General features: G+C 43.1%; 3 protein-coding genes across 7 annotated transcripts; 2 read left to right on the plus strand and 1 right to left on the minus strand.

Moving 5' to 3' along the window:
• Nucleotides 1–770: 770 nt before the first annotated feature.
• rump (heterogeneous nuclear ribonucleoprotein rumpelstiltskin) lies at nt 771–10,081 on the minus strand. 5 transcript variants are annotated; one of them, XM_025300664.1, is made up of 9 exons: nt 9,939–10,081; nt 9,171–9,540; nt 8,233–8,577; nt 7,907–8,153; nt 7,661–7,837; nt 7,151–7,593; nt 6,940–7,075; nt 5,724–5,809; nt 771–1,158 (listed from the first exon to the last, which is right to left on the minus strand). In XM_025300664.1, the coding sequence occupies exons 1-8, from the start codon at nt 9,953–9,955 to the stop codon at nt 5,754–5,756; spliced, it is 1,791 nt and encodes a 596-aa protein (XP_025156449.1). In that variant the 5' UTR covers nt 9,956–10,081; the 3' UTR covers nt 771–1,158; nt 5,724–5,753. The 5 variants fall into 5 exon arrangements, with proteins under 5 accessions (XP_025156449.1, XP_025156448.1, XP_025156447.1 ...); XM_025300663.1 differs by lacking the exon at nt 771–1,158 and adding an exon at nt 3,381–5,620; XM_025300662.1 differs by lacking the exon at nt 771–1,158 and adding an exon at nt 3,381–5,660.
• Nucleotides 10,082–12,405: 2,324 nt separating this feature from the next.
• Nucleotides 12,406–14,468, plus strand: Pgls (6-phosphogluconolactonase). The gene is made up of 4 exons (XM_011137763.3): nt 12,406–12,654; nt 13,050–13,250; nt 13,808–14,094; nt 14,309–14,468. Exons 1-4 carry the CDS (start codon nt 12,531–12,533, stop codon nt 14,420–14,422), a joined length of 726 nt encoding a protein of 241 aa, XP_011136065.1. The 5' UTR covers nt 12,406–12,530; the 3' UTR covers nt 14,423–14,468.
• A 1,649-nt stretch (nt 14,469–16,117) lies between these two features.
• Nucleotides 16,118–21,840, plus strand: LOC105181158 (sodium channel protein Nach). The gene is made up of 10 exons (XM_011137750.3): nt 16,118–16,656; nt 17,509–17,715; nt 17,936–18,101; nt 18,503–18,651; nt 19,014–19,119; nt 19,519–19,825; nt 20,065–20,115; nt 20,349–20,544; nt 20,930–21,036; nt 21,097–21,840. Exons 1-10 carry the CDS (start codon nt 16,499–16,501, stop codon nt 21,231–21,233), a joined length of 1,584 nt encoding a protein of 527 aa, XP_011136052.1. The 5' UTR covers nt 16,118–16,498; the 3' UTR covers nt 21,234–21,840.
• Nucleotides 21,841–27,486: the final 5,646 nt, after the last annotated feature.

A 27,486-nucleotide genomic window follows, 5' to 3' on the forward strand; every position in this document is an offset into this window, starting at 1 on the left:
ATAAAATAAAATAAAAAAGCGTAAAAAAGAACGAAAGGAACAGAAGGCACAAAGAGACGGAAGGGAATCTTCGTGAGAAGCATAGGCGGTCGCGTCGTTATTTTTCTTTCTTTTTTTCCGTTACTGCCTCGTTCCGACTGCAACACGCGAGCTCGCCGTTGCTGCACTACGCCCGGCAGCGGGGGGGAAGGGCTATTTTGCTGATCCGCCGCAACGTGTAATTTTCCAGCGCGACGTGACACCGCAGACTCGACCGCGAGCGTGCGTTCGGAATTCATGACGATTCATTCGCGCGGGAGACACGTTCATCTATCGTTTGTTCTCTTTTTCTTCCTTTGCCACCTGTCTTGGGACCGTCTTTATTTCGAACGTGATAAAATCCATTATAAAATACATCATCACTATAACGATTGCACACAAGTGTATATCACAATGCACGAAGGAGCAGGCGCGTGTGCGACGTTGGATCGAGATGCCGATTTTCCTCGTCCCAGAGAGGAGAGCTGTCGATGAGCGGCGGTGCGTTGCACACTTTTTTTTTGCGCGCGACGAACGCAGTGCCGTTCACGCGGTTAAGGCTTCGCTCACAACGCAGCAGCGTTCTCGTGTCCGCGCGACTTTGTATGTACACGTTTCGCACGAGCCGTGTGAGCTTCGATTTTCCCGAATCGATGTGTATGTGCGCGCGCGCGCGTGTGTGTATGTGTGTGTGTGTGTGTGTGTGTAGAAAAATGTCCGACGCATCTTTATGCACGTCCTATGATCAGCCATTTTTTTTTTCTCTAAACTGCGATACGTCGTATCTCAACTTTATCTCCCCCCTCCCTTCCCCTCTCGCTCTCCCTACGCGAAGATAGCGTCTTTACACTTTGTGTCCACGCATTCCGAGAGCCGCTTTGCGACGCAAAAATAAAACGAGCTCTCGAAAATGCAGGTGCGCGACTGAAAAGCAGGCTCGTTCTGTTCTTTTACTCCGCGCGACACACTCACCATCTATCTCTCTTTCTCTACTTTATCGAGTTTAATGTATCAAACTCGACGCGTCGCTCGCGCGATCGTTACCCTGCAAGAACAACACATTTGCGTAAGATGACTGCTCGCCAATTGTCGAGACTTACCTTGTTGCACTCGGCGACGCGTGTTTCCCGATCGCGTGACCTGGAAATAATTAATATATCCACCATGTGACTCTCTCTTCGCATGCGCCTACCCCCGCCCCCCGCCCCCAGCGTGATAAAAATGAAAAATACTTATTCTCTAGATGACGCAATACCACGTGCTACATTCTCTCCTTCCGTCTATCTCACGAGAGGAAAAAAGCATGCGAATATACACTTGTCGTCCCCGTACGAAAAAAAAAAAAAAAATAAAAGAAAAGGCAAGACATCGAGCGTCGTCGCTGCGACTCGCACAGGTACAACAGCGAAGAGCACACCTCCCTGGAACCGATCCCTGGAACCGACGAACCGTTAAACTGCGGAAACGACACAGGACACCGATATCCTCGAGACGAGAGCGAGTCATGCGCTGAAACCACCGAGACTACCAAGGAACTAAACGAGGAAAAAAAAAAGAAAAAAAGAGTCGAGGGGAGAGAATACGAGCGCCACGTTTTCTCTGACACAACACGTGGCGGAGGTTTTCCGATGCAGTGTGCCGACGTAAATGTGTGTGTGTGTGTGTGTGTGTGTGTGTGTGAAAGCAGAGATGGGCGAGAAAAGCGCTGAGAGCAAGGCACACCGGTCGCAGAGGGTGGAAAGATTCGAGATCTGAGCAAAGTTGACGAGCACACTTACCATAGGACGCGCCTCGGCCTCGGAAAGAAGATCCGCCGAGTCTCCCCCGCATGCGACACAGACCGAGACAGAGAGGTCCTACTGAGAGAGCCGTACCGGCCACAAGGACACTTGGGAAGCGGACACGCGAGTGTCGTCGTGGCGACGCGCGTGGAAGATCTCGCCGCCGTTTACACGCTTTTTTCTATACATGACAAATACGAAACACACACACACACACACACACTCACACACACCCAAGATCGACCAGAAACCCACGTTAAAGAGCACGAGAACCAGAATCCGATGTTGCAATCGTCCCTCACTACGGGAAAAAAAAAAAAAAAAAAAAGAAAAAAAAAAGAGGAAAAGAATGTTACAAAAACCCGCCGACCCGCTCTGTTGTTCGCATTAAAAGCGTCGTTTAAAAGCCAGCCGGCGACGAGGAACACACTTTGATACCTTTGACGATCGCCCACACGAAAACACACAGAGTTGAAGAGCATCGCTTCCCTCGATTCTCGCTAATTGATAAGAGAAAGGAGCGAATCGCAATCTGCTGCTAATCACCGAGCGGTCGGAGACATCGTCAACCGTCACGCACCTTCTTTCTCTCTCCCTTCGGAACGTCTTCGGCACAATGGAACAAACTCGGGGAGAAGAAAGTCATCTGAAAAGATATCTCACCTGCCGTGTGAACGAGCTCTCTCTCTCTCTCTCTCTCTCTCTCTCTCTCTCTCTCTCTCTCTCTCCCTCTCTCTCTCTCTCTCTCTCTCTCTTTCCCACTGCACTGAATAATCCACTGAGGACTCTATCGACGTCCCGGTGTGTGTGTGCGGAAGAGATACAATCGAGGCGGATATTTGCGCTCCAAGACACGCCGACGAAAAAGCAACCGGCCTCGTCAACGTTGACGCACGAGGCATCTCTCACCCATACCGCGCAAAAGTCGAGTCGCGCAGATGCGTGTCGCGATCATTTAAAAAAAAAAAACCGCACACGCACACGCGCGTCCGAGCCGTCACGCGATGAGACTACGCACTTGCGGAGAGAGAGAAATTTAAAAAGTAATAAAAATTCATAACAGCACAGAAATAAAACACAACGACCAGCATATTTCTTTTTTTTCTTCTTCTTTTTTTTTTCCATGATATAGTCACAAAACGAGTCTGAATTTTATTCAATCACTATCATGAAATTGTGTGGTTATACAAGAATGTGTACAATGCGCAGAATGTTCCTCGAATTCTACATGGCTGAGAGGGGGGACTGTTATGTTTACCAAAAAATAACATCCGGGAAACATCGAGCTGATTGCAACGACAATAACGTTCCGCCGGAAGCAGCAGCGCGACGTCCCCTCGCGCCCGGAGAGGGATGCGCGGGTGACGACGTATCGGAAACAAAAAAATTGTCTTTTTATTTTTAATTAAAAAAAAAAAAAAAAAAAAAAAAAGAAAGAAAAAAAGAGGACGAAAGTAAAACCTACGTTCTGATGTAAAGAGAAAGAGAGCGCGGCTTTACTTTTTGGTAAACATATTAAAACGGCGCAGAGAACTCAAAGACAGTTTAACTGAACTTCCTACGGGGCTAGGGGGTGGGGGGTGGGGGATATAAACTTGATCCGACGTTGGCTCGCCCCGAGAGACACGAATCACACACCGAATCGAGGAAGGATCGTCCTGAGACGGCGACTATAACAAATTTCCGTCGCGTACTAAGGACAATTCGATTCTCTTACAACGACAATGCGACAGAGAGACGGTGCGAAGTGTGTACAGCAAATCATTAAAGAACCGAAATAAAAACAATAATAATAATCATAATAATAATAGGTCCTACCGCGACGGAGCATGTTGGTTGGTATCCTGTTGTCAAAGAAGCATCACGACGTCAGTGCCTCTAGTTACTCGGCGAAAAGTACGAGCGATGCGATGCGAGACGAGAATTCGACGAGAATAACTAGCTCTCTTAAGGCTCCCGGCTGCTCGTCGCGGCCATGTCGGATAGTGACGTCAGACGCGAGAAGTGACACGCTGAACATTCTTGCGCGTTACTTCCGGGTAAAGTGATATTCGCAGGACGAAAAAGAATCGATCTCCGATCGCTGGAGCGTACTCTCGTCGAGTGCTCCGCGCACCGCGCTTCTCCCCTGACGGTCAAGCAGCAACCATAAGATGACCGCGTTGTGAAACCCAGTCATATGGGATCATTTGGTACGATCAACCTCAGTCATTCTACGGAAAAGCACGGTGTTCGGAGTGACTTGACAAGTGCGTTGCAGCGACTCGAAGTCGCGACTCCCCTCGCACGAATATCTTGGGTGGAAACGCCACGCAAAAATCTCGGGTCTCCTCGTCCTTGACGTCATCAATCAAAAGTTGCGCGACGAGGGACCAGGAGTCTTATACACGATCTGCATAAAATGAGATTTGTACGAGCGCGCCTATCGCTACTCTCGATAAGAGCCAGATACACACACACACACACACACATACATGCGCGCGCACGCGCACACGCACACGCGCACATACACACACATACTCAGCAGACATGAACGTTAATCAGCAGTTCGAGCGGACAATGATTTCTTTTTATTCTTTGTTGGTCCATCTCACGACGTGGTAAAAGTGCGTTTCCGTGTGATCGATAGATTAACCTCTATCCCTGCTTGGCGGAACGACCAGAGCGTCACTTTCTTCAGAAGCGAGCGATGGACAGCCGATCGATCTCTCGTCATGACAACTAAGATGTAAACTTACAGATTACAGTTGCTAATTACCGTAAACAGACTGTAAAACAATAATACTACCTATACAATGAAAAAAGGGGACCTGCTAGCTTACACAGTAACGATCATCTGTGAACCTATGTGCTTAAGGCTCTCGTTATCTCGCCACAGGCATCCTGGACGATGACGCCAGAAGCGAAGAAGCTCGCTCCAGAACGCTCCTAGGGATTGCGTCGGGATAAAAAGACCGTATCCGGAAAAATCGACCATTTGCAATCGATCGAATACTCTCCCAAGATGCTCCGAAAATTCTCTTTTTGCTCGAACAATCAACGAATAATCGTAAAATTAACATGAAGCGCAACCCTCCTTTTTAAGGTTCACCTACCTTTCTTTATGTTGACTTTTTGCCTACTTGCGTCCACAAAAGTAAAATTCTCGGAGCAATTTACGAATGCACCGAATCGACTGCACGTGTCGTGCATTCTACGGATACACCTTTTTATCTCGACATAATCCGTAAGAGTTTTTCTAGTATGGATCTCCTCGCTTTTGACATCATCGACCAAGAGTCCCGCGACGAGGGACCAGAGGCCTTAAGCGACTAAACTAAGTCTCGATATTACTTGAAAAAAAGACCGATTTATGAGGCGAACAATTGGTGAAGACTTCTTCCACTGTAAAAAGGAACCATAATCCGGCGTGGTGTAAACAATATTGAATTGACAAAATCGCAACAAGACGAAGAGGTAAAAAGACTGAGGGAACAGAGTCGAGAGGCAGGCGGGAGGGGCTGAAAGGTGGTGGTGGTGGTGGTTGTGGTGGTGGTGGTGGTGGTGGTGGTTGCGGCGGCGGCAGCGGTGAGTGGGTGGATGGATGTGGAGAGGGTGTTCGTCAGTAGCCGACACGACCGTTTCGACGTTGAGTAGCCACAATCGAACGAGACTTGCTGATCTTCTGAAGATTAGATACTTCTCCCTCTCTCTCTCTCTCTCTCTTTCTCCCCCTCTCTCTCTCTCTTTCTTTCTCACTTTCTCTCCCTCACTCACTGTTCTCTAAAGTTCTGCCACAACTAGGATGAATTTCAAGTATTGTCATCGGGAGCGGAACAATCCTGCACACAGACGACACACAAACACCCCAGCTTCCTCACGCTGCGTCAATAAGTTATTAAGCTTAAGATTTCGTAGATATACGATCTTGTTTATTAACGTTACCTTGTATCGTCCACTGATCCACGAGCCCTTTTAGTACAAGCGCACATCGATCGTTCGGCCGTCAATGCGTGTTCGGTTCATCATAGCTGATTGCCGCCGATAAGGAAAATTTTTTGTTACTACTTTTTGGTACATTTGGTAAAATAAGATGCAGGTTCCGAACGCACGGCGCACGGTCCCGTCGCCACCTAGTACGCCCTCCTTCTTTCATGGTGGATCCCCCTTCGGCGCGTTGCAAAAACATGTTCAAGCGCCCGGGGGCAGCCAAAATATGGCGTCGACCCCGGGGCTTATTTCTATGATTTGCACCGGATAAGAAGGGGCAACGGTGGAGGCCGGCATACATGGACAGCAAGTCTTAAAGGATAGCAACCTTTGACCTTGAGAGACCACCAGCTTGTACCACTAGGTACAGGTAACAATGCATCTCTCTGTAGTCGCCGTGCGCTCGGGACAGCGCTAGAGATGTCGCTTCCGAACGACATCTCTCAACGTTATCTAGGGAGAGGAGAGTGTCGTGAGCGTGGAGCGTCAGGTAGCTCAGTGGTCTGGAGCAGTCGCCCGGCAAGCGAAAAAGACCCGGGTTCGATTCCCGGTCTAACGACTACCGCGCTCTCGATATTTTTCTCTCTTCGGAACGAAAATAAGATGCAGGTCCCGAACGCACGGCGTCCCGTCGCCACCTAGTACGCCCTCCTTCTTTCATGGTACTAATGGTAAATACACATTAGGAGCATGTTTTTTCCCTCTTTACGCGCTCTTTGCATACGATTAGGGAATATGCCTTAATGTTTTATGTACAATTGGAGAACGAATGTTCTCCAATTCCCCTGTTTCAATGTCAACTTTTATGCATATGCAATTACCAACTGAAAATAAATATTAATCTATACGACAAGTGATTCGACAAGAATTTCTTAAGTGAAACGATTGTGTCCTTACGACGTTATAATCTAACAAAACAACGCACGCAAAGAATGCTACATTGTAGATCAAAACTGGACATACGCTGTTTCATAAAATTATAACGATATAAAGATACAATCGTTTCATCGAAAGCGTCTGAAAGATCCAAAAAACTGCTTATTGCACGAGCCGATGAAAATGCTGAAGCGAACGAGCTCTCAGCTCGGAGAAACATCTATTCAATTTGAAACATACCTCCTTGGATCGTATTGTCATTATCGCAGCAGCCACGTCGTTTAAAAAAGGATACTCACAGCACGTTCAGCATCCCATTCAGATGCGAACCGTACCATGCCCATGTCGGTACCCCTCATCTCCGCGAACTTGACCTCTCCTGCATCCTGGAACTTGTCGCGCAGCATCTGCCACGTAGTGTTCGGTGGTAACTGCAACCGGAGAAACAAAATCAATATTCCGTGCCGCACGAATAACATCGACTCGAACGGAAATGCGACACGTACATTGCATATGAGAACAGTGTCTGACATCGAGCGTGAGCCGTTGGAATTTTGTCTATTGCCTCCGCCGGCTTGTCCCTGATTCCCGGAGAAACCACCGCCGCCACCAGCAGACACGCGATCACCGTCACCCCTGTTGAAACCCCCGTCAAAGTCCCTGCCGCCTCCGAAGTTGGAGCCGCCGAAGGCGTTGTTGTTGCCGAAACCGATGTCGTTGTCTAATTTTGACAAGCCGCGCGGTGCGAACGAGTTGTTACCTTGCCCGCCGCCCAAGGTTGCCTGCAGCCCACTCAAACCACCCACGCCACCGCCGAAGTTGTTCAGGTTCGACGCTAATTCGTTGGTCAACGACGAGTTGAGCAATGAATTAGTGGTGAGGTTAGCGCCCAAGCCACCGGCGAGACTAGCTTGCAACGCGGCTGCATTAGTATTCGACAGTGCTGACGCTGCAAACAAACGCGACTCCTGTTTATTTGAGATGGGCCTACGAACTGCGTGGCTAGCGCGATTTACCCAGTTGTGCTGGCACCACGTTATTCAAACTCGCACCGAAAGCGCCGGCTGCCAAGACAGGAGCTGAAATCGGGTTGACCACTGGTGGGTTGTTTGCTTGCACGTTAGGAATGTTCCGAGCCACATCCAACAGTCTGTTGCCGCCGGCTCCGAGACCCATACCGATACCCTTCAAGCCTGGCGATTCGACAGTTATGTTTGTTCGTGAGAACAGATCCACGTGTGAGCGGTGTGTGAACGTCTTACCTTCTGGCAATTTAGGCGGCATGTCCGGCTCGTTGGCTCTGTCGAGTCTAACAGTCATGCGTCTGTCGAACAACTGTTGATTGTGCAACATCGATATTGCCTGGACAGATTCTACCGGGTGGTCGTACTCTACGACTCCGAATCCTCTTGATTTACCATCTTTGTCTTTTCCTAGTTCAACATGCAACACTTTGCCCGCCAGTTTGAAGACTTCAAGCAATTTCTTCTCGTCAACTTTATAATCCAGCTATAATCAAGAGCCTTTATCAATTTATCAACATTATCATGCGTCTCTTACAGGTAACACCCTGAACGAATGTACTAACATTAGCAACAAAGACTCTTGTGACTAATGGCCCATTGATGCCCAGAGATTCCAAGAACTGTGTGCTGAGACCATATGTATTTCCAAACTTATTATCGCCGCCGCCGCCGCCTCCGCCACCGCCGCCGCCACCACCGCCGCCACCGCCACCACCGCCGCCAACGCCAATGCCGCCGCCACCGCCACCGCCGCCACCGCCGCCGCCGCCGCCACCACTAGGTGCAGACATGTTTTGTCGTCCACCTCCTTGTGGCCTGGGAGGTCCTCTGAATCTATCATCACGTGTTCTGTCATTGTTACGACCTGTAGTCAACCGTCCATACTTATCACGTTCAACATCAAAGTCCTGCAAAAACACATAGCAATGTGTTGAGTCAAGTCGTCCCTCAAAAACCAAATTATCAAGTGCAGGTGGAGCCTTTAAGTTTGCGTAAATTCGTACAATACATTAATGAATTTACTTTATATTATAGGAATAAATTTGAAAATTACCTTTATTACAGCATCTCTCATTAAAAAGAGGAGGAGGGAGAGGGAATGTGTGAGAGAGAGAGAGAGAGAGAGAGAGAGAGAGAAAGAGAGAGAGAATGCAGGAATGGAAACAGAGGTCTCACTAAATCTAAGTAGGATATGAGATAGCAATAAGTTGTAGTATTAAGTGATAGTAATTAGCATAAGTACTAGTGGCTAAGCTTAGGTTAAGAGAAGCAGTCTGTACGTTAGTAATAAGTTAGTATATAAATATTAAGAGGAAAGGTTGGAAGAGAGGATGGGAAGAGGCGTGTGTGTGTGTGTGTGTATGTATGTGTGTGTGGGGGGGAGATTAGGAAGAGAAGCATGAGCGGAGGCATTAATACACTAAATTGTGTTTCCGAAAGGATCACAATAAATAAAATAAAATATAATACAGTACAATACAATACAGCATCTCTCACTTACTTCTTTGACAACAAGCTTTCGTCCTTTGATATCATACCGATGCATCTTTTCCACCGCTATCTTCACTGATTCTGAATCTTCAAACTCCATAATGCCGCATCCCCTGGGCTTGTCATTTTCATCAGTGAAAAGTTCCACATGTGCTACCTTGCCAACTTCTGTCCTGAATAGATCTTTGAGATCCTGCCAGCGAAAATCATATGGAATGTTTGATACATAAATCCGTCTGTCAGAGGCCTTCCTGCCACGTTCATTTCTTTCTCGACTGCGGTCGCGGGTGGCCGAGTTCAGACGATTCGGTCTGTCTGATCTCCGATTGCGGTCGCGTTCTCTGCTCCTGTCTCTGTCATCATTATTTTGCTGTTGATTGCTACAATCACAACACACAAACGGGGATTGTCTGTCATCGCAATATCGTACACAGCCAGTGTAAACTATGGCACGTGTAAATCCGACAAAAAAAAAAAATTGAAGTCGCAGAAGAAATAGAGCATTGTAGGAGGCATTACGGGGCCAAAGTGTGGGATCACGATTGACGGCCATAAAAATCACGACCAGGATATCGTAAAGTTCATCGAGCAGGAGATATTGAGGGAGTTAGAATACATTTTCTTATCATCGTGACAACGCCGGAATGCTTATGCACGAATCGCGGCCCTTTGCATAAGCGTGGCAGCACTTCGGTCGCTTCATTCACGCGGTTAATTTATCGCGGGAATCTGGTTGACGGACGGATAATCATACACAAACGACGAGTCTCATACTTACTCTTCCGATTTTAGCATAATCGAGGCCTGGCTGTCACCAAACTTCGGGACAATTTTCTAAACTAGTCCTTATGTGTATCAGACATAGAGCGTCCTATAAGATGGCCGTCACCGGAAGTCGCGAGTGTTCGTGCCGGATGTTACTACGCTTGACAACACATCTATTATGAAATTCGCGCTGCCGAAGAATCGCGAATCCTTCGGGCTTCACGTGCTTCCCCGAGGGTAACTTTGCATTCTCATTTTTGACATTACAACAGTATAACATGTTTGAGCGAGTTAAAAATTTCAAATTAAAAAATTTTTAACATTTTAAAAAACAAAAGTCTCCTTAAGCCGCACTTACTGATGGGACAGGAAATTCGCCTGTATCATCTTTCTCTGATTGGTGCCTCCATTAGGTGGGCAACGTTCCATTCCACTCTCTCTCTCTCTCTCTCTCTCTCTCTTTAAATTCTCTCTGCTTAAACATATCTATTATATATTCACAGCTTGCACTGAAAAGCTTAAGTTCAGGTTTCGTTATAGTTTATATTATAAATTTTCAGCTTTGTCAGTAATTTCGAAACTCTGTTTCATTTTTCTACCTTCGAGCAGAGAGAAACCTGAGAGCGGCCAACACAGCATCTTCTGCGACACCGACTTTCCGCACTAGAGTGCCTCTAATCAGAGTGACGACACCTGAATATCTCTTTTCATTGGTCCGCCATGTTTTATCCGTTCCCGCCAGTTATTAAACGAGTTTTTTCGCATTTTCGGAAAACATATTATCACAGTAACATATAAAACAATGATACTTATTGTTAACAAATACATAAATGAAAATAAACAAATGGTGCGTAAACAAAGTATTATTTAATGCCAGAATAGTGTTTTATTGCACAAAACATTGTAATCATGTTGCACAACAATTATTGTAAGTACATTTAAATAAACTGAAAATAAACTTGAAATAAACTTGAAATAAACTTGAAACAAACTTGAAATAAACTTTAAATAAACTTGCAACACACTTGCAATAAACTTTAAATAAACTTAGAACTATAATTTAATTAATAGACGTATATAGATTTGCAGTTATTTGAACGAATGATGCATCGCCATGGACTTGCTGTCATAGAATTTACGATTCGGTAATACAATTTTACGTTTATTTTTAAATTGCAAACGCAACGCAACGTAACGCTGGCGTCCAATTATACTTTGTATTTATACGTTCTATCCATTGTCGTCGACGTTCATCATCTCTCGGGATTATTTTCAGAATATATCCCTTTTCTGAGGAATTGTTGCAAAATGGTATGGTACATCCAACCATTTTGCAATAATTAACGAAACTATAAAAACTATAAAAACGAAAATATAAACAGTCAAACGCTTACAGGTTATACGAATGTTTGTGTTACTTTTTGCACTATGTTCCGATATTTACGGTCAGTTCATAAATTGTACATTTCATAGATTTTCAGTACTGACGGCGTATGTCTGAACACACCCGATTTCGATAAAACATGGCGGACCTCCCAACTTGTCGCCACTCTGATTAGAGGCACTCTAATTAGAGGCACTCTATTCCGCACAGGGAAAGGACGCATTCATTTTGAGAAGGGAACTACGATACTACTTTCAGGTCTCGATGGTAAAATCTGCATGTGGTGAAAGTCCGTGCTATATTCACTTTCAAGTGATTTATGTCCATGTTACAAGGTTACAACCACAATTGCTACCTCTATGCCAGACTTTGCCCGATAGTCTTAAGCCAGCGGCACACGGTGCTTGTTTTCGTGCTGGATTGCTTGCTGGATTGCTTGCTGGATGAAAATACTGCGTTGTGATTGGTATATTTTCGAAGATGGATGAAAATGCACCAATCAGAATGCAGTATTTTCATCCAGCAAGCAATCCAGCCCGAAAACAAGCATCGTGTGCCGCTGGCTTAAAAAGAGCGGAGCAGCAGGGGGGAGGGCAGGAAAAATAAAAGTACGTATTAAATATCAAATCTTTAGCCGAGCCTAGAGACACTGCAATAAGAGTCTGGACATAAGAGAAATCTTGGCAAAATAATTTCCTAACGTTAAAAACATTACAGACGTGTTTCCCAAATAATTTTACGTTAATTAAATATTAAAAAAAATTTTTCTTTTATTATGTCTGCTAACTTAACGCTTAATTAATTTTTATTAATTACTAATAAACTATTATTTCCCAAATTATGAGACTATGTTCCTAAACTTCCCTAAATGATTCCCAAATGATACAAGAAAAAAATTAGAAAATATTCAATTTGTCTGCTAACTTCACGATGGTGTTTTTGTCGAGTCTTCAGATCCGTCAGCGACATCTCCAGGGAACATTAACGGAAAGATAGCAGCGAACTCTGTTGAAGTTCATTAGAAACGAACGTGATATCAAAAGATAAATACGGTATGAGTGTCCCTCCTTGCTATATTCCTAAGGAACATATGTTGTGACGTGACCGGCACGTTTTCGACATGCTTGCCAATGCTTGCGCATCAGCCTGGTTGCGGAGATACTTTTCGATCGTACTCGTATATAATTTCGCTTTAAGTTCTTCTGTTTTAACCGCGACGGAATGGTCGAGATAGTACGGACGGCAGACGAAGAAGATCTGTATGCATACATCAACAATGTTGTTTCTCAGGCTGCCGATTCCGCGTTCTTGCACGGCGACGGCCTTTTCCGAATCGGAGTATCGGGTGAGAAAACGAAATGAGTCATGTTTTATCATAGTTCAGATCTATTCTTTTAATTATGTTTTTTGTTGCCAAGATAGAAGACAAACATTACTTCCAGATAACAGTCTTGAAAAACTTTACATAAATTTATGTATGTTTAATATGTTTTGAGCCAAAAATGAAAATTTCAAAAGTGTAAGAGTTCGCGGAGATAAGAAATGTTATGCGGTAAAAATACTTATTTTTGCGAACTCAAGTACAAGAAAGATTTCAAGATTAACTTACATATATTTTTTTTTAAATAGCATTTCTGAATAGTTTTGTATGCATAAATATAAGTATATATTGTTGAAGAAAATAAGTTTATTGAAAATTAGAAATAACAAAATGTTGAATAAACGCTTTTGTTTGTTCAGGAGGCTCTATGGTGGATGTGTTAGCAAAATGTTTACCAAAGATCAAAACCGACTGGAGCAAGTGGCGCATATTTTTCTGCGATGAACGGATTGTGGAGCCGAATGATGAACGCTCAAATTTAGCACTCTACAAGAACAGCTTTATCAACAAAGTACCAGTTACCGAGGAGCAGTTCATACAAGTTGATCCTAATCTTTCTGGTATGCAATTTTCTGTTTCTGTTTGCTCTTCTAGTTAGATATTTGTATGTGTAGAATTATCCATTTATCCAAATCATTTGCATATTACTTTTCATATACTTGTTACTTTTAAAGACATGGAAAACAGTTCGACAAAAGGACTGTTGAGCAATATAAAAATTAGAAGAAATCAAAAACCTTGCAGATATATCAAGCAAATGGACAAAATAACAAAGTAATTTTTTGTTGATGCTCAAAGACGAATGTTCTAAACATAGGAGCAACCCCTTAAAGAAAAGATGGTAATAGCCCACAATAGGGGAGACAGCTTCGATCGGCCTGACCTTGACATATGTCATGTGAAAATATCAACTCTCAATCCTGTAAAATGCCAACATCTTTTTTTATAAGTTTTTAATAAGCAGTGTCCACAATCTACAATTTTTTGAGGATTACTCTAAGGGATATAACCTTGACAACATATGTCATGGACAAGATGATTGGACCTGACCGTGTACATCTAAATGACTCGCATATGGTTTCATAGTCGAATAAATGGAAATTTATTTCTTTTGTAGCGGAAGATGCGGCGATGGATTACATTAAAAAGATTTCATCATTCTTCCCACCGGACAGATTTCCTCGGTTCGATTGCTTGCTACTAGGTGTGGGTCCTGATGGGCATACCTGCTCATTGTTTCCAAACCATACGCGTGCTCTGGAAGAGATAAATATGTGGGTCACCTGGGAAGTGGATGCGCCAAAACCACCTCCTTGTAGGATTAGCCTCACCCTGCCGGTTATTAACAATGCACGTGTGTGCATTTTCATCGCTACCGGCTCCTCTAAAGCTGACATTGTGAAGGTGATATTTTATACTTATATAAATTTTGACAGCTGTCTTTACATCCTGTATGATAAAATGAGTCATAATTGAGAAAATATTATAGATCAATATATTGGTTTATAAATTATGAATTATATGTATTTTTGAGATAATTTTTTACATATTTTATATCTGATCACACCATAAAACTGTGTTGTTCTTTTAATGGAATTATCGATTTTTCTGCTCACAGAGGATATTAGAGAACAAAGAAGATCTACCGGCTAGCAGGGTAAAACCAAACAACGGTGTTCTCTATTGGCTGCTTGACAAAGATGCTGGCAGTTTGCTTGACAGCACACCTTAAATTCGAGACTGATAGCACAACTAACGATCGCAGTACCTGAAAAAAATCTAAACACAAACCTGGAAGTGATTGAAGAAAAAAAGATTTTATAATGTTTTATATTTAAACCATTTAAAAACATTTCACTATAATTTTCTTAATAGATCTCAAGATGCTTTACAACGGTAGACGATGTACGCGGTCGGATATACCATAATGTATATCATATGTATGATATATTATGAATATATTTAAATAAATATATAAAATATATAAAAAATCTTGACAAACACTATGTTGAAGAAAATATTAATATTTGTATTACAGTGAGAAGTTGAATATATATATGACTAAAGTAACGTTTTCTAAAGATTAAATTATCTTCATAACAACTTTTTATTGTCCAATATGTTCCTTAGCAGAATTTATTAACAAAAATGTGTTACGAGTACAAAAGATCTTTTCCCCTCTGCTTTTTCTTCCTTCTTTTCCTCTTCTTGATGATCTCTTCTTAGTGTTTTTTGATGATAATAATGAAATGTTTAGTGATAATCTATTCCAACCGTCACTTTACAAAAGTATTAAAGTCACTTTATCGAAAAACGAAAATTTTATGAGATATTTCACACTTATGTAGTGGACAGTATCAGAATAAAATGTACAATATATCTTAGAAAATATTCACTCTTCTATAATCTTATCTTAGTATTTCTATATGCAGAATGATATCTGAGAGATCAATTTAAGTTAAAAGAAAACTATTTAGAAATTCTATTTGGAAAATTTAAGTTGACTTGAAATAATCTAAAAAAAAAGGTATTTCAGCGTAATAATAATAATAGTATCGCTATTTTATGTCCCTCACAAAATTTCTTGTGTATAAATTTTATTTTAATAATTTTTCTTTTTTTTAGCGTAGTTCTCAAGTCTTATTAAGACTTGTGTAAGCTACTGTATGTATGGATACAGTGTAAGTTAATTGATTCTATCCGTCATCATATACTCAATATATGTATATATTGGCAGATCAATATTCCAACCTTGAAAACACCTCAATTACTTTAGTATAAATAAAAAATAAATATATTCTGTTTATTGTAAATATCTTTTTGTCTTTTTCAAAGCAACAACAATGGCAACTTGCGTTACAATAATACGTTACGAAACAGTTTCAAACGATATATATCTGTCAAGACCTGTTAAAACATGGAGACAAGCTTTCGAATCCGTACAAGCCTCTTTCAAATTACTCAGTAAATAAATACTCTATGCGACAACAGGGAAATATTTTTCGTAATAGAAGACAAATAACTTTAAATAAATAACTTGTTATATTATTTAAATCATACATCACTATTCATGCCTACAAGGACCAACACACATTTATATATTAATTTAGCTGTACGCGTATTTGGTGGCGAATTTTGAAGTTTGAGTTTTTAATATTTCAAATCGATTTTCTTGAGGACGGAAGCTCCCGGGAAAAATTTTATTTCACGTCTCTGATCTACTTTTGCATAAAATGAGTCTTTACGACCCACAGTCCGCTTTCGCTTGTGCGCGCGCGCGAATTACGCCCCACCCTGTATACTTACTCCTTTCATGTGTATCACGTTAACGCTTACCTGTACCGAGTAAATATTTTTTTTTTACGCCTAATGTGTACGGATCGTTACGATTCGTAAGCTCGGGAACGTAATTACAAGCGGCACGGAAATCTGTAATAAAGGCATTACTTGTACTTCGATATTCACATTGTTTAATAATTAACTGGGCGCGGATAAAATCGTGACCGACAAAGCTGAAATTCGCGTGCCCATCGGAAGAAGGTCGAATGAATTTTTTATGCTATGTCGCATGTGTGTACTATGCTGCATTATGTGTGCCTTTACCTGTTTACCCTCGTCCCGATAACACGACAGTTAACGCTCTGACGTACTCGTGAAAGGTGTCACCGTCACCGCTTTCCCGCTTTCTCCAGCTTCTACGTGCCCGTCACAATTAGCGGAAACGTGACTTGTAGCTATTCGTCGACTTAACGTAACTGAAATTCGTCGGAAAAACGAGTGAGTTGAGCGATCAATCGCCCGGCCGAGGATGAGGAAGACGAAGGCACAAATTCGAAGTAAAGCAGCGGCCGCAGAACCGCCGAAATTGTGGAGTATCCTAAAGAAACAAGCTGCCGAATTTTGTCGCGAGACTGGATTACACGGTTACAAATACATCAGTCAGACTCAACGTTCCAAGACTGAGCGGTATGTGCAGACTTTTTCAGTCTCAATCTCTCGTAATATATAAATAATAATATAAACTATTGCGATATCTCTCGGCGCATCGTTCGTTTTGCGTTCGGAATTGCAGTCCGTTCCAGACGCGGAAGAGAGAGGTCCTCGCACATATATATTTAGAAATAATTTGGAGAAGAAATGTTTAGAGATCACTTTTATAAAAAGGCCTCGTTACTACTTAACTATACAGAAAAAGAAGCTCAATTCGTGTAATACAATGGGGACCAGACGGAAACTCTTAAGCCTGATCTGCAACATGCTCCTGCTTCCTGTTTCTTGTATTTTTTTATCTCTTCTATCTTAAGACATAAGGTTCAAGAGACACAAGGTTCAAGTCACAAAGAGGTAAAGAGAAAGAAGCAGAAAGCAAAGAGCACATTGTAGATGAGGCTTAAGACGCTATCACGAATTCGCGAGAGACATTCGTCCGAGCACTCGGCTGCGTCAATACTCAATTGAGACAGCTAAGGACAATTGACCGAACAGGAGTCTCCTGCAGGAATTTTTCTGTTTCTTGCAAAACAAATAGGGGGGGGAGGAGGGAGGGAGAGGACTCGTCTAGTCCCCGGACAACAGAGAATCAATTGCGCGAATCGAGCAATTTTTTTTCTTTCTGCGTCAGAGAAAAAGATTAAGATTAAGGCGGATACCGTTTTATTTTCAAGAGTAGATGGAAGTATGTAGTAGAATATCGTGAACCTTGCCGTCGTAAAGTCTCGCGAGAGTGTTCCTCTGATTATACGGGACGGACCTCAGTTTCGTTTTTCTCGCCGGATCTGGTGAGAGACGGCACCGATCGAGAATGTATTCGGCATTTAGGATTGTTTGGGCACTGATGGTGTTTACGTCGCTGTGCTGCGCCGTTGTCTTAATGAAAATGACCTGGAATTATTACGCGACCCACCCCACACTGACGGTCATCGAGTCGACGCACCATGGGATATGGAATTATCCGTTCCCCGCGATAACAGTGTGCAATATCAATCGCATGTCTTACAACCTGACGAAAGAGTTCGTCGACAATCTGTGAGTGTTTCGCATATACTTTATCGACGGGTAAGAAAATTATACGTTCGGTAGCGTAAAAGTTTCGAGCGCCGACGACCTCACGTTTGATTCCTCATCATCTCTCTTGTGTTTCCTTTCTTACGCTCAATCGTCCAGTTCCATGCCCCTCTGCAACGCAACGTCTCGGACGGTGAATTTGCTTTCTTTCGATCGGAGCTTCAGTTGGATTCTCTTGCAGGGAAATACCAGCTAATGTCTCAAAGCAATTTTTGCTCCAAGAAATGCGACTGCTGAACGAATTGGTAGTGCCGGGAGTATTCGGATACGATGTTCGGAGAAACCTCACCTACCTGCAGGACATCATTGATCACAACGATTTATCGATTCTCGATGTGATGAAAATGGTACGTAGCGGAAATCTCTGCAGTTCATGACGTGAACGTCATTTAAATATTCGGGCAAGTATTCGTATTACGTTTCATCGCTATTAATTCTTCTGACGCTTCGGATCTTCTGACGCTTCGGATCTACGGACGTCCCTCGATTCATATACTTGCCATATAGTTTGGAAGATATCCGCTGAAAATCCGCTGAACAAGTTTTCTCGAAAGGACATTTTTGGGATGTGATATCGGTATACATCGGGATGAATCGCTTTAACTTATCATTCCGACTATTTCGATGAATTCTCACTTTACGAGAGAATGTTTCGGACAAAAGTCATTAGGCTTGGTGCATCGCGCTGGCGCTTTGTGTTTCAACTCGACTGTCTCAAAGGCTCAAGCGTTTGCGGCCTCTGTTCTAGATAACGGGAAATTGCAGTTCTCTATTGGTGACTTGCAAGTGGAAAGGCGTGTTAAGCCCGTGTGACAAGTACTTCAGACAAAGTATATCGCGGGATGGCTTGTGCTGTAGTTTCAATTATTACACTTCCCCGGGGACAATTACAGACAAGTATAAATTCGCATTGAAGTTTGTGAGCCTCTATCGCTCGAGATTTACAATATAACGTAAAATCTACATCTACAAAGAAAAAGAGAAAAATTACCAAAATAAAAGTATGACGAAATGTGCTCTGAGTTGTCAGGAAAAGTTGATTGAACAGAGAAGCAGTGCAGATATGGAAAATTATGACAAATACTTCTTGCTTTACGCAGCGAGCCCGAAAGATTTTCGGCCTCACGCAAAATAATAATTAGCGCATATCGTTGAAAGAAATATTTAAGGCTTGCAAACTTCAAAATTGGACCCTGGCATTTATCACGCAATTGCATCGTGTCAGACTTTTCAAGTAATATAGATTCTTGTTATTGAAGAATCAAAAAATCTGCCTCCTGCGGATACGAAACCGGTATGACTATATTGATAAACGGTGAGCCTAATGATTATCATGCTTCGATCATCGGATCATTCGGAGTGAAGGTAATTCAATCGAATTTATAAGCTGCTTGTATCGGTCATAATTTTTTCCGTATTATTTATTTACATGCCGTATACATATACACAAAGATACTTTTCACAAACATTATTTTTAAGTAATTATTTTAAGGTATTAATTTAATCAAGGCAATAAATTTTAATTATTTTAAGATAAATCTGTAGTATTTTACACGTCACATATCTCGTGCCAATTGCGTCAGCATGTTTTATAGATTTAGTGTAAAAATTGATATCTCGGCAAATTTGCGTTTTAATGAAATGTGTAAAATTCTTCAGTGCCGCGGCAGCGATCTGCGAATCAAATCGAGCGACTCGCGCCGCAAATTTTGCGATTTTTCTTTCGGTTACAAGTGTAACAGAAATATGTGTTGTACATTGCAGGTCATGATACATTATTCATTCGATTATCCGGATTTTAATGCTGAAATCCAGCTGATACAACTCAACAGCCAATATTTCGTGAGCGTCAACCCCTCGGAGATGTACTCGAAGCCCGAAGTGAGGAACTTGGCCATTTCTACGCGCAAGTGTATATTTAACGACGAAGCTGACGAGCTCCTATTCAGGGATGGTAAGGAGAGAAATTTAACCTACACCACGTACACATATCACAATTGTCTCGCAGAATGTCGAGCGACTGTGGTGAGGGCGAAATGCGGCTGCGTACCCTTTTACTTCCCACAAAATAGTAAGCATAACACACTCGCGTTCTCTACGAGTGAGCTCCGGGATGATCAGTTGACGTTCAAGCTATCGCTCATCAGAGAGAAGAAAGAATTTACACGAAAAAAATACAGTCTCTTCTGTGCCAGTCAATGGTTCGATGAAAGGAAAACTGACCACCCCGAAGTCTTCAGACCTCCTTATACGTATTAACATTTGTGTGACGGAATAATGGAGTAAATCGAATGCGTTGTCTCGCTCCAGGCACCAGAATATGCAATCTCAGGGATATTCACTGCTTGCAAGAATATCAGAGTAAGTGCGTAAGTACGCAAGTGCGCTTTCATGCTTTTCATAAAAAAGAAAAAGGAAAAAAAAAAAACCAACATTGACTAGCGTTCAGTAGTTTTTAGTGCAGCGATCAGCAAGGAGAAAATATGCAAATAATCTGTCGAGTTTCAGACGTCGCCGACCATGTTCGACTATTTTCAATTGCAGCACAAGTTAAGAATATCTTGTTGATTTTTCCGTGTGCTTGCTTCTTGCAGCGCTATTCGACACTTCGTGGCCAGGAATAAACCTTACTGCTCAGAAAAATCTGCCGAGAACGATCAGTGATGTCGGAAGGAGACCGTGCGGATGCATACCGGACTGCTCTCTGTATCATTATCCCATAGAGTACTCTTTCGGAAAGCTCGACCCGTCTGTTTACTACAAAAATGGCGGCTTCTCGAAGAATCCTCAGTAAATGAATACCACACATATGCAGAGCACCAAGTTGTTGCGCACTTCCTCACGATCGCAGCTCTCATCAGTTCTCATCGCGACACAGATTCTTACTCGATCAGCCGTACTTTAAACTCGTACATAAAAATCACTTAAATCTTACATCTCCCTTCGAAAGTATCTCGCAATTTTCACGGTGGGAATTCACCGTGTGTTTGTTTTTCGTTGTACTACGAAATTACGAAAATTCTCGTTCGATCGCACTCGAGCATGCATTCTTTCGTCACACCATCGGTTTTCGTCACATCATCGGGAAATTCGTTGCATTCTCAGCGATATGTTTTCATCAAGGCATCTTATCTCTCTGAAAAATCCTGCATAACGTTGCGCTGTGTTTTTACAGCAACACCACGAGCTTACGAAATCACAGTATGCTACACGTATTCTTCAATGACCTGGTGGGCTTTCAATATCGGCGTTCGGTCAATTACAGTTGGCGCAATTTGTTCGGTAAGTTAAGCGCAATCGCGCGGAAGCTCGCGCAAAAATAATGCTCGTCAATATTTTCAGCGTCATTTGGCGGTTTACTTGGACTGTTTGCCGGGTTCAGCCTCATGTCTATCTTCGAGTTTCTGTACTTCTTCGTCATACGCGTAATCACCGATGCGTACTTCAACAATTCCACGAAACACAATAATGCACGATAACACAACATAAGAACAAATGCCCAGGAAGATGTACAGTGCCATCGAACGACGGTTGAACACGACTACTTTAAGGAAAACCACATCGTCTCTCTTTCTCTCTCTCTCTCTTTCTCAATTATCGTCCCTAATCAGTAGCGACCAAAATAACGACCCTCCTCGAGGAAGCTCGCGGAGGATCAAAAATCGACGAAAATTCCCACGAAGGAATAACGCTGTGCAAATAATAGACGCGAATCGCGCGGGATACATCTCGCGCACTCAGCAGACACGGAATACAAGCGTTACACACAAGGCAGAAGTAACGCCGTGCAGCGATGCAATGCTTGGGGGTTGTTGCACGTTATACGGTTATGCGGACCGGCGTGTTAGGCGGACTTTTCCAGAGTCTTCAGTTAGTACGGTTAGCCAAGGTAATGACGTGTGCCAGAGCAGCGGGCCTGGAGTGTTTAACACTTTATCTGCCTCCTCGATGTTATTAATGATACTCGCTGAGTCAGGCGTCAGGCAGAGAGAACGCGGGCGATGAGGCGGTGAGCGGCATCTTCAAAGTTTAATATCCGCATGAGCGGAGTCACTCCCGGCCGACCAGGCCGTGGAGTCCTGCTACTCGTGGACTCTCTCTCTCTCTCTCTTTCTCTCTCTCTCTCTCTCTCTCTCTCTCTCTCTCTCTCTCTCTCTCTCTCTCTCTCTCTCTCTCTCTCTCTCTCTCTCTGTCTCTCTCTCTCTCTCTCTCTCTCTCTCTCTCTCTCTCTCTCTCTCTCTCTCTCTCTCTCTCTCTCTCTCGCTCTCTCTCTCGCTCTCTCTCTCTCACTCTCACTCTCTCTCTCTCTCTCTCTCTCTCTCTCTCTCTCTCTCTCTCTCTCTCTCTCTCTCGGAACGTAACACATTTTCGCCTCGATATTTCGTCCTCGATCGCGGTGTCACCCTCTCTCTCTCTCTCTCTGTCTCTGTCTCTGTCTCTGTCTCTCTCTCTCTCTCTCTCTCTCTGTCTCTGTCTCTGTCTCTCTGTCTCTCTGTCTCTCTGTCTCTGTCTCTGTCTGTCTCTCTCTCTCTCTCTCTCTCTCTCTCTCTCTCTCTCTCTCTCTCTCTCTCTCTCTCTCTCTCTCTCTCTCTCTCTCTGTCTCTCTCTCTCTCTCTCTCTCTCTCTCTCTCTCTCTCTCGGTACTCTTTAGACCGGCGCTGGATCGAGTGGCGACTTCATCTCGAATCGGCTGTGATGGGAACAGGCAGTCAAGTTGTGAAAGGAAGCGACGCGCGTGCGTGGCGAAGATCGCGGTTTCGCGAGGAAAAATCGCCGGACGACCTCGCGCGGAACGAACGGCACGAGTCGATCCGATATTTTCATGTCAGCACGCGTCTCCCTGTGCGCTCGTTATTTATCCTCCGCGGCACGATGGCCCACTTCTCTTATGACGAGCGGAGCCGCGTCTGTTGCACAGGACGAGGCGAGGACTATATCACTACCTTGCGTACCTCATCTAAGAGAAGAACCGAAAGGAAGAGTTACCGCAGTAAGATGTTTATTTCTGCGCCAGGATATTCGCGCTGGATGATTTCTTCTCCCGCTCTCATGCTATTTCGAGGATATTCAAAGTGGTTATTCATAGTCGTTCACCCTGTACATATTATAAAAAATGTAATATAAATGTAATGTAAATAAAAAATATACTCTGGCAAATGCCTGCAAATGTTACACCGGAAAGTATCAGGATTCAGGATAAAGCATAAAATATATCTCGGGGAGTGTTCCATTCTCGATGATTTTCGGTATCTTTATATGCAGACTGACGACTGAGAACTCGACCTATGAAAGACTAAGGAGAAAAATAATAAAGCTGAATAAAGGAGAAAAATAATAAGAATAAAGTCGAATGACACGGGTCCTTAATTTCATTGACCGTGTTTTAATCTGTTTAAAGACAAGGAGCGGCCGCTAAGCGCTGCGAAACAATAGCACCTTCGCTGCTCCTGCAGTGTGGCTATTCCTGGACACCGCCGCGAAGGACTCATCGCGTCGTCGATGCAGGATTCTCTCAGGATTCACACAGAGCTTCCCGGCGCCGGCTATATACGCGCTACAAATTTGTCTCCCTCCGTATTCTGTTTGATTACTCGCATCCTGAAGATGGACCGCATGAAATTAGCAGCTATAAATTATTCTTCAGGCTCCAAAGTCCCCCGAAGTCCTTCGAGAAATTATACCCGAAATTTCGGGTATCTGAATATCCGGGAACTCGAGAACTTGAAAACACGTGTGATCAGATAAGTGCAAAATTAGTCAGTTCTAAGACCTTCGGTATTGCCCGAGTTCCTGAAATTCGAGCACGTCAAACAGGACGACTTCTGAAAATTGGTACATCGCATGAGTGCCGACGTCCTCGGACACATGGTGAGACTCCGAGAAGAAATGCGCTCCACTGGCACGCGTTTTAATCGAGCCCACCCGCTGGATGCGACATCCGCGATGCGACAGGAACCCTTCGATTCTGTATACCTCGACGATAAAACCTCCTTTGCGTGGATTAGTTCGCTCAATCAGGAAATATACTCGGGGGTCTCCATAAAGTCTCCCCGCGTGCACGAGCCCCTATATATGTCCCCGCGGTCTATGTATCCACCCTCTTTCCTTCTATGTACTTTTTCCTTCTTTCGCTCGTCGTATCGCCGAACCGCCGCGCTTTTCGATATATAACACACTCGATTATGTACGAGTAGAGACAATACCGTGTCGAAAGGAATAATAACCGAGACGTGCGTTTAGTAACAAATTGCGATACCGGCCGGCCAGGAAACGACTCATAGCGGAAAATCAATTTCAGAAAGAGAATGAAGAGTGTATGAAGTGAGCAACCTTGGTCTGAAACTTTTTTATTTTCGAATAATATGTTTCCTCCGGAGTGTTTAAAATCGGTCACTGTATGCGTATATATAAATAATGTTTTCACGCGTGTCGAATATTTGTTAATATATATACGCACACACACACACACACACAGGAGGAGCAGCGCTCTATTCATGTTATAAAACGGATTTTTCTTAAATGCACGGACCGCCTTCGATTTCGAGGGTATTTTAAAGTCTACGCGTTCAATGTGCCGCGAAATGTATCCCCTCTGTCCGGTGTAATACAGACGCTGTATAGATGGCTACAAATCCCCGGAAAACTCTTCATATCTATAACCGCTTTTCTTTCTCGGATATCTAATACCTACCTCGCGCGCGGTGCGTATCTCGTTACGTTTCAAAGTAATTTTAAACGATCCACCATTCAACCCCTGCCACGCGACTGAAGATATTGTGATATTCGAGGATATAGTTTTACGAGAGAGAGAGAGAGAGAGAGAGAGAGAGAGAGAGGGATGCGAGACTTTTTCTATTTCAGCCGGGAAGCCCCTCGTCTGAGTTGATATTTCAAAATGAATTGAAATAATCCGTGCAAGCTGAATTTAAAGTTAAGTTACACAGACAATTAAAGCGAATTTTAAAAAGTTGAATTTAAAATTCGACTAACGTGAATTAAAGCAAATTTTGAACGTGCTCATCACATGCACACACGTATTATACAGATTTACCGTTCTTTCTGCATTTGTATTAAGAAACAACCAAGGATAACACGCTCGCTGTCATTACGTTCAGGTTTATTTCAGGTCATGAGAGGTCTTCCGATTGCATTCAGTATTACGCGATACGATGCGAGCGTTCAATTCCTAATTAGCTTACGTAAGATTTGTTTGCGACGATATTTACGCCAAGCCAAGTAAATCCGAGGAAAACTTTAGGAGCATTGCATCCCATCGGGTATCCAGATGTATCCTGATGGTTAGCCCTCTCGAGTTGTGTTAGATCCGCCGGATCCCCCCCAAGATTACCGTAGCATCTTATGGAAGCCTTGGCAGAAGCTGAGAATTCGGAACACGGTCTGGGCGGTACGCTCGTGCCGATCTTTTAATCGTAACTCGTGGTTGGATACTAAGCAGGCAGATCTGTTTTATCGTCCCCGCGATAATACAGCGGCGCTGAAATTTTTACGACAACAGTGGGAGACAGTAGGAAACTCCTCAAGCGTTTTTGGCTGCGCCGCGCCGTGTGCGATAGTTTCGTCGGATTTTCAATTATTTCGTCCTTTATTGTGCGCACTGTGTGTGAGACTTGAGAATAACGTAGCCAACATTAGGAAAAAATTCGCATTCAATTTTAATATCTGCGCTTTCACTTTTCTTCCGCTTTGAAACGTTTACAGGTTCTTTTTATTATTTAGCCGGCGCGTACTTCCAAGGAGAGAACAATCGAAAACAAATTAAGCAATTTCTCGCAATCCACGAGTTTCTGTCGCAATAGAATTTGCAAGCCGTCCGCATGACGACATGAGATCCTGCAAAATGGTGCATAATATTCCAAGAATTATAGATTTTTATTTGATCAGATTTTCAAATAACGGACGGATTCTGTTTTGTGAGCAAAATGAGTAACAAAAAGAGATATTTGCAAGTGTCGAGGCAAACCGATGGTGAAATGAAAGCCATTTACAAGCGATGGAATTTCCCTACGATATAAATGACACGTGGCCCGCATGAGAAAAAGAAAGAAGAATATTCGAACGGAGAAATTCGCGAGAAATTAGGCGTGAAATGCACCCGTGTGCTTCGAATATTTCTGTCACGAGTAAGACCCCAGCCTTCTCCTAGTCAGTCTGCTCCGAACTTGAATAATCCATCGACTGAGCTTGGTATTCACGAGGAATCTCGCATCTCGCTGTGTTTTTCATTTCTCACGATTCATCCGCTCCGCGCGACGATATATCTGCGACTGGAGTCGTGCGTGAAAAAAACGGTGACAAGTGTCTCTTCCTCAAATTCACTCAAATCTCTTCACTTTCCGCGGATGATCACCATTTCTATAATCTCGATAATAGTTACTAAACGTGTGGGACGGAAACATTCATAAATGTCAGATGCAGTGATGTGTTTTGCAATCCCTTGCGAACAGAGTAATTTCAAGCGCGGTCGTACTGTTTACTGTGCGATGAAAAAGCTAACGATGACAAAGATAGAAGATAAGATACTTCCAAATAAATACGTCCCTATTGTAATATCTTATCGATAAGAAATTGCGCTTCGTCACTCGGCACGTCGCGAAAGGCCGAAGGTACGAGCATTCAGAATTGCGTAAATCGATTCGAGTGTCTACGAGGCGTCGGGAATTAAGTGTAGCAACGTGCGTGTGCAGGCAGAGCTCATCAAGCTGAACCGAAGTTGAACTCGAACGGCAACACAGAAATCGATCTTCCGTTATCATTTGATTCACTTGTCCGAAATGCAGAGGCGCCGGCAAAATGTATTGCAAGACATAAAAAAGACACAACTTCAGGGACATTATGAGACGGTGAATAAATTGCAGGATAGTTGCGTAAAGTCGAGGCAATCCGTTTTGATCTTGCCTGTATTAAACTGCAACGTAAGAAAAGTATTATAAAACCGTATAGATTAAAAATCGAGAAAATTCAACTGAAGGGTAATTTTCTCTTTTTAGCGTGATGGAGTTAAGAAGAGAGAGAGAGAGAGAGAGAGAGAGAGAGAGAGAGGGGGAGCCGGAGAAGATTTAAATAATCATATATATCGAAACGAGTAATAAATCCTGCGTACACATTTGGCCTTCCCAGCCACCCTAACTATTGCCTCCTATGGGCAATAGGGTGGATCAGTGATATATGTTTTTCCTATAACAGCCAGAATCAAAACACCAATCCCCCCCTCCCTCATCTGTAACAATGTTTGTTCTTTGACCAACGACTTCTATCGCATGAACACTCGGCGATATCATTGCATGAATTACACATAAATTATTGTGCGCGTGATTACGTAATAGCGTCGGCCGACGAAGCGAGCACAATTGTGCGGCACAAGAACAACAGCGACGGTTCTTCCGCGTCGTGTGACGGTCCTGGCAATCGGTTATACCGATCACGGCGTATATTAATTACCAGAGATATGCGAATCAAGAACTTTTATGTCGAATCGAATCGAATCGAATCTCATTTTATAAATTCAAATTCGAGCCAAGTCGAATCTATGAGATTTCATTCGAATTCGAGTCGAATCGAATGAAATCGAATCGAATCATTAAAAAATTTAACATGACTATTAAACAAATGCAAATAATGATGGAAGATTTTAATATGAAAGGGAATATTGATATTGTAATATTATCTTAAAGTAAAATATATATTTAAATATTTAAAGTAATTTATAATTAA

The sequence above is a fragment of the Harpegnathos saltator genome, unplaced genomic scaffold (genome assembly GCF_003227715.2).
Source record: "Harpegnathos saltator strain DR-91 unplaced genomic scaffold, Hsal_v8.6 scaffold38, whole genome shotgun sequence".
Taxonomy (NCBI): Eukaryota; Metazoa; Arthropoda; class Insecta; order Hymenoptera; family Formicidae; genus Harpegnathos; species Harpegnathos saltator.

What these genes read in the sequence shown, in the direction of transcription:
- rump (XM_025300664.1), bottom strand. An exon ending in CAAGAGTCTTTGTTGCTAAT is followed by an intron (nt 8,154 to 8,232) that starts GTTAGTACATTC and finishes TCTTGATTATAG; the next exon opens with CTGGATTATAAAGTTGACGA. An exon ending in CGTGGTGCCAGCACAACTGG is followed by an intron (nt 7,594 to 7,660) that starts GTAAATCGCGCT and finishes GTTTGTTTGCAG; the next exon opens with CGTCAGCACTGTCGAATACT.
- Pgls (XM_011137763.3), top strand. Translation starts at nt 12,531, where the DNA reads ATGGTCGAGATAGTACGGACGGCAGACGAAGAAGATCTGTATGCATAC. An exon ending in TTTCCGAATCGGAGTATCGG is followed by an intron (nt 12,655 to 13,049) that starts GTGAGAAAACGA and finishes TTGTTTGTTCAG; the next exon opens with GAGGCTCTATGGTGGATGTG. An exon ending in CTAAAGCTGACATTGTGAAG is followed by an intron (nt 14,095 to 14,308) that starts GTGATATTTTAT and finishes TTCTGCTCACAG; the next exon opens with AGGATATTAGAGAACAAAGA.
- LOC105181158 (XM_011137750.3), top strand. Translation starts at nt 16,499, where the DNA reads ATGAGGAAGACGAAGGCACAAATTCGAAGTAAAGCAGCGGCCGCAGAA. An exon ending in CTTTTACTTCCCACAAAATA is followed by an intron (nt 19,826 to 20,064) that starts GTAAGCATAACA and finishes GTCTCGCTCCAG; the next exon opens with GCACCAGAATATGCAATCTC. An exon ending in CAGTTGGCGCAATTTGTTCG is followed by an intron (nt 21,037 to 21,096) that starts GTAAGTTAAGCG and finishes CAATATTTTCAG; the next exon opens with CGTCATTTGGCGGTTTACTT.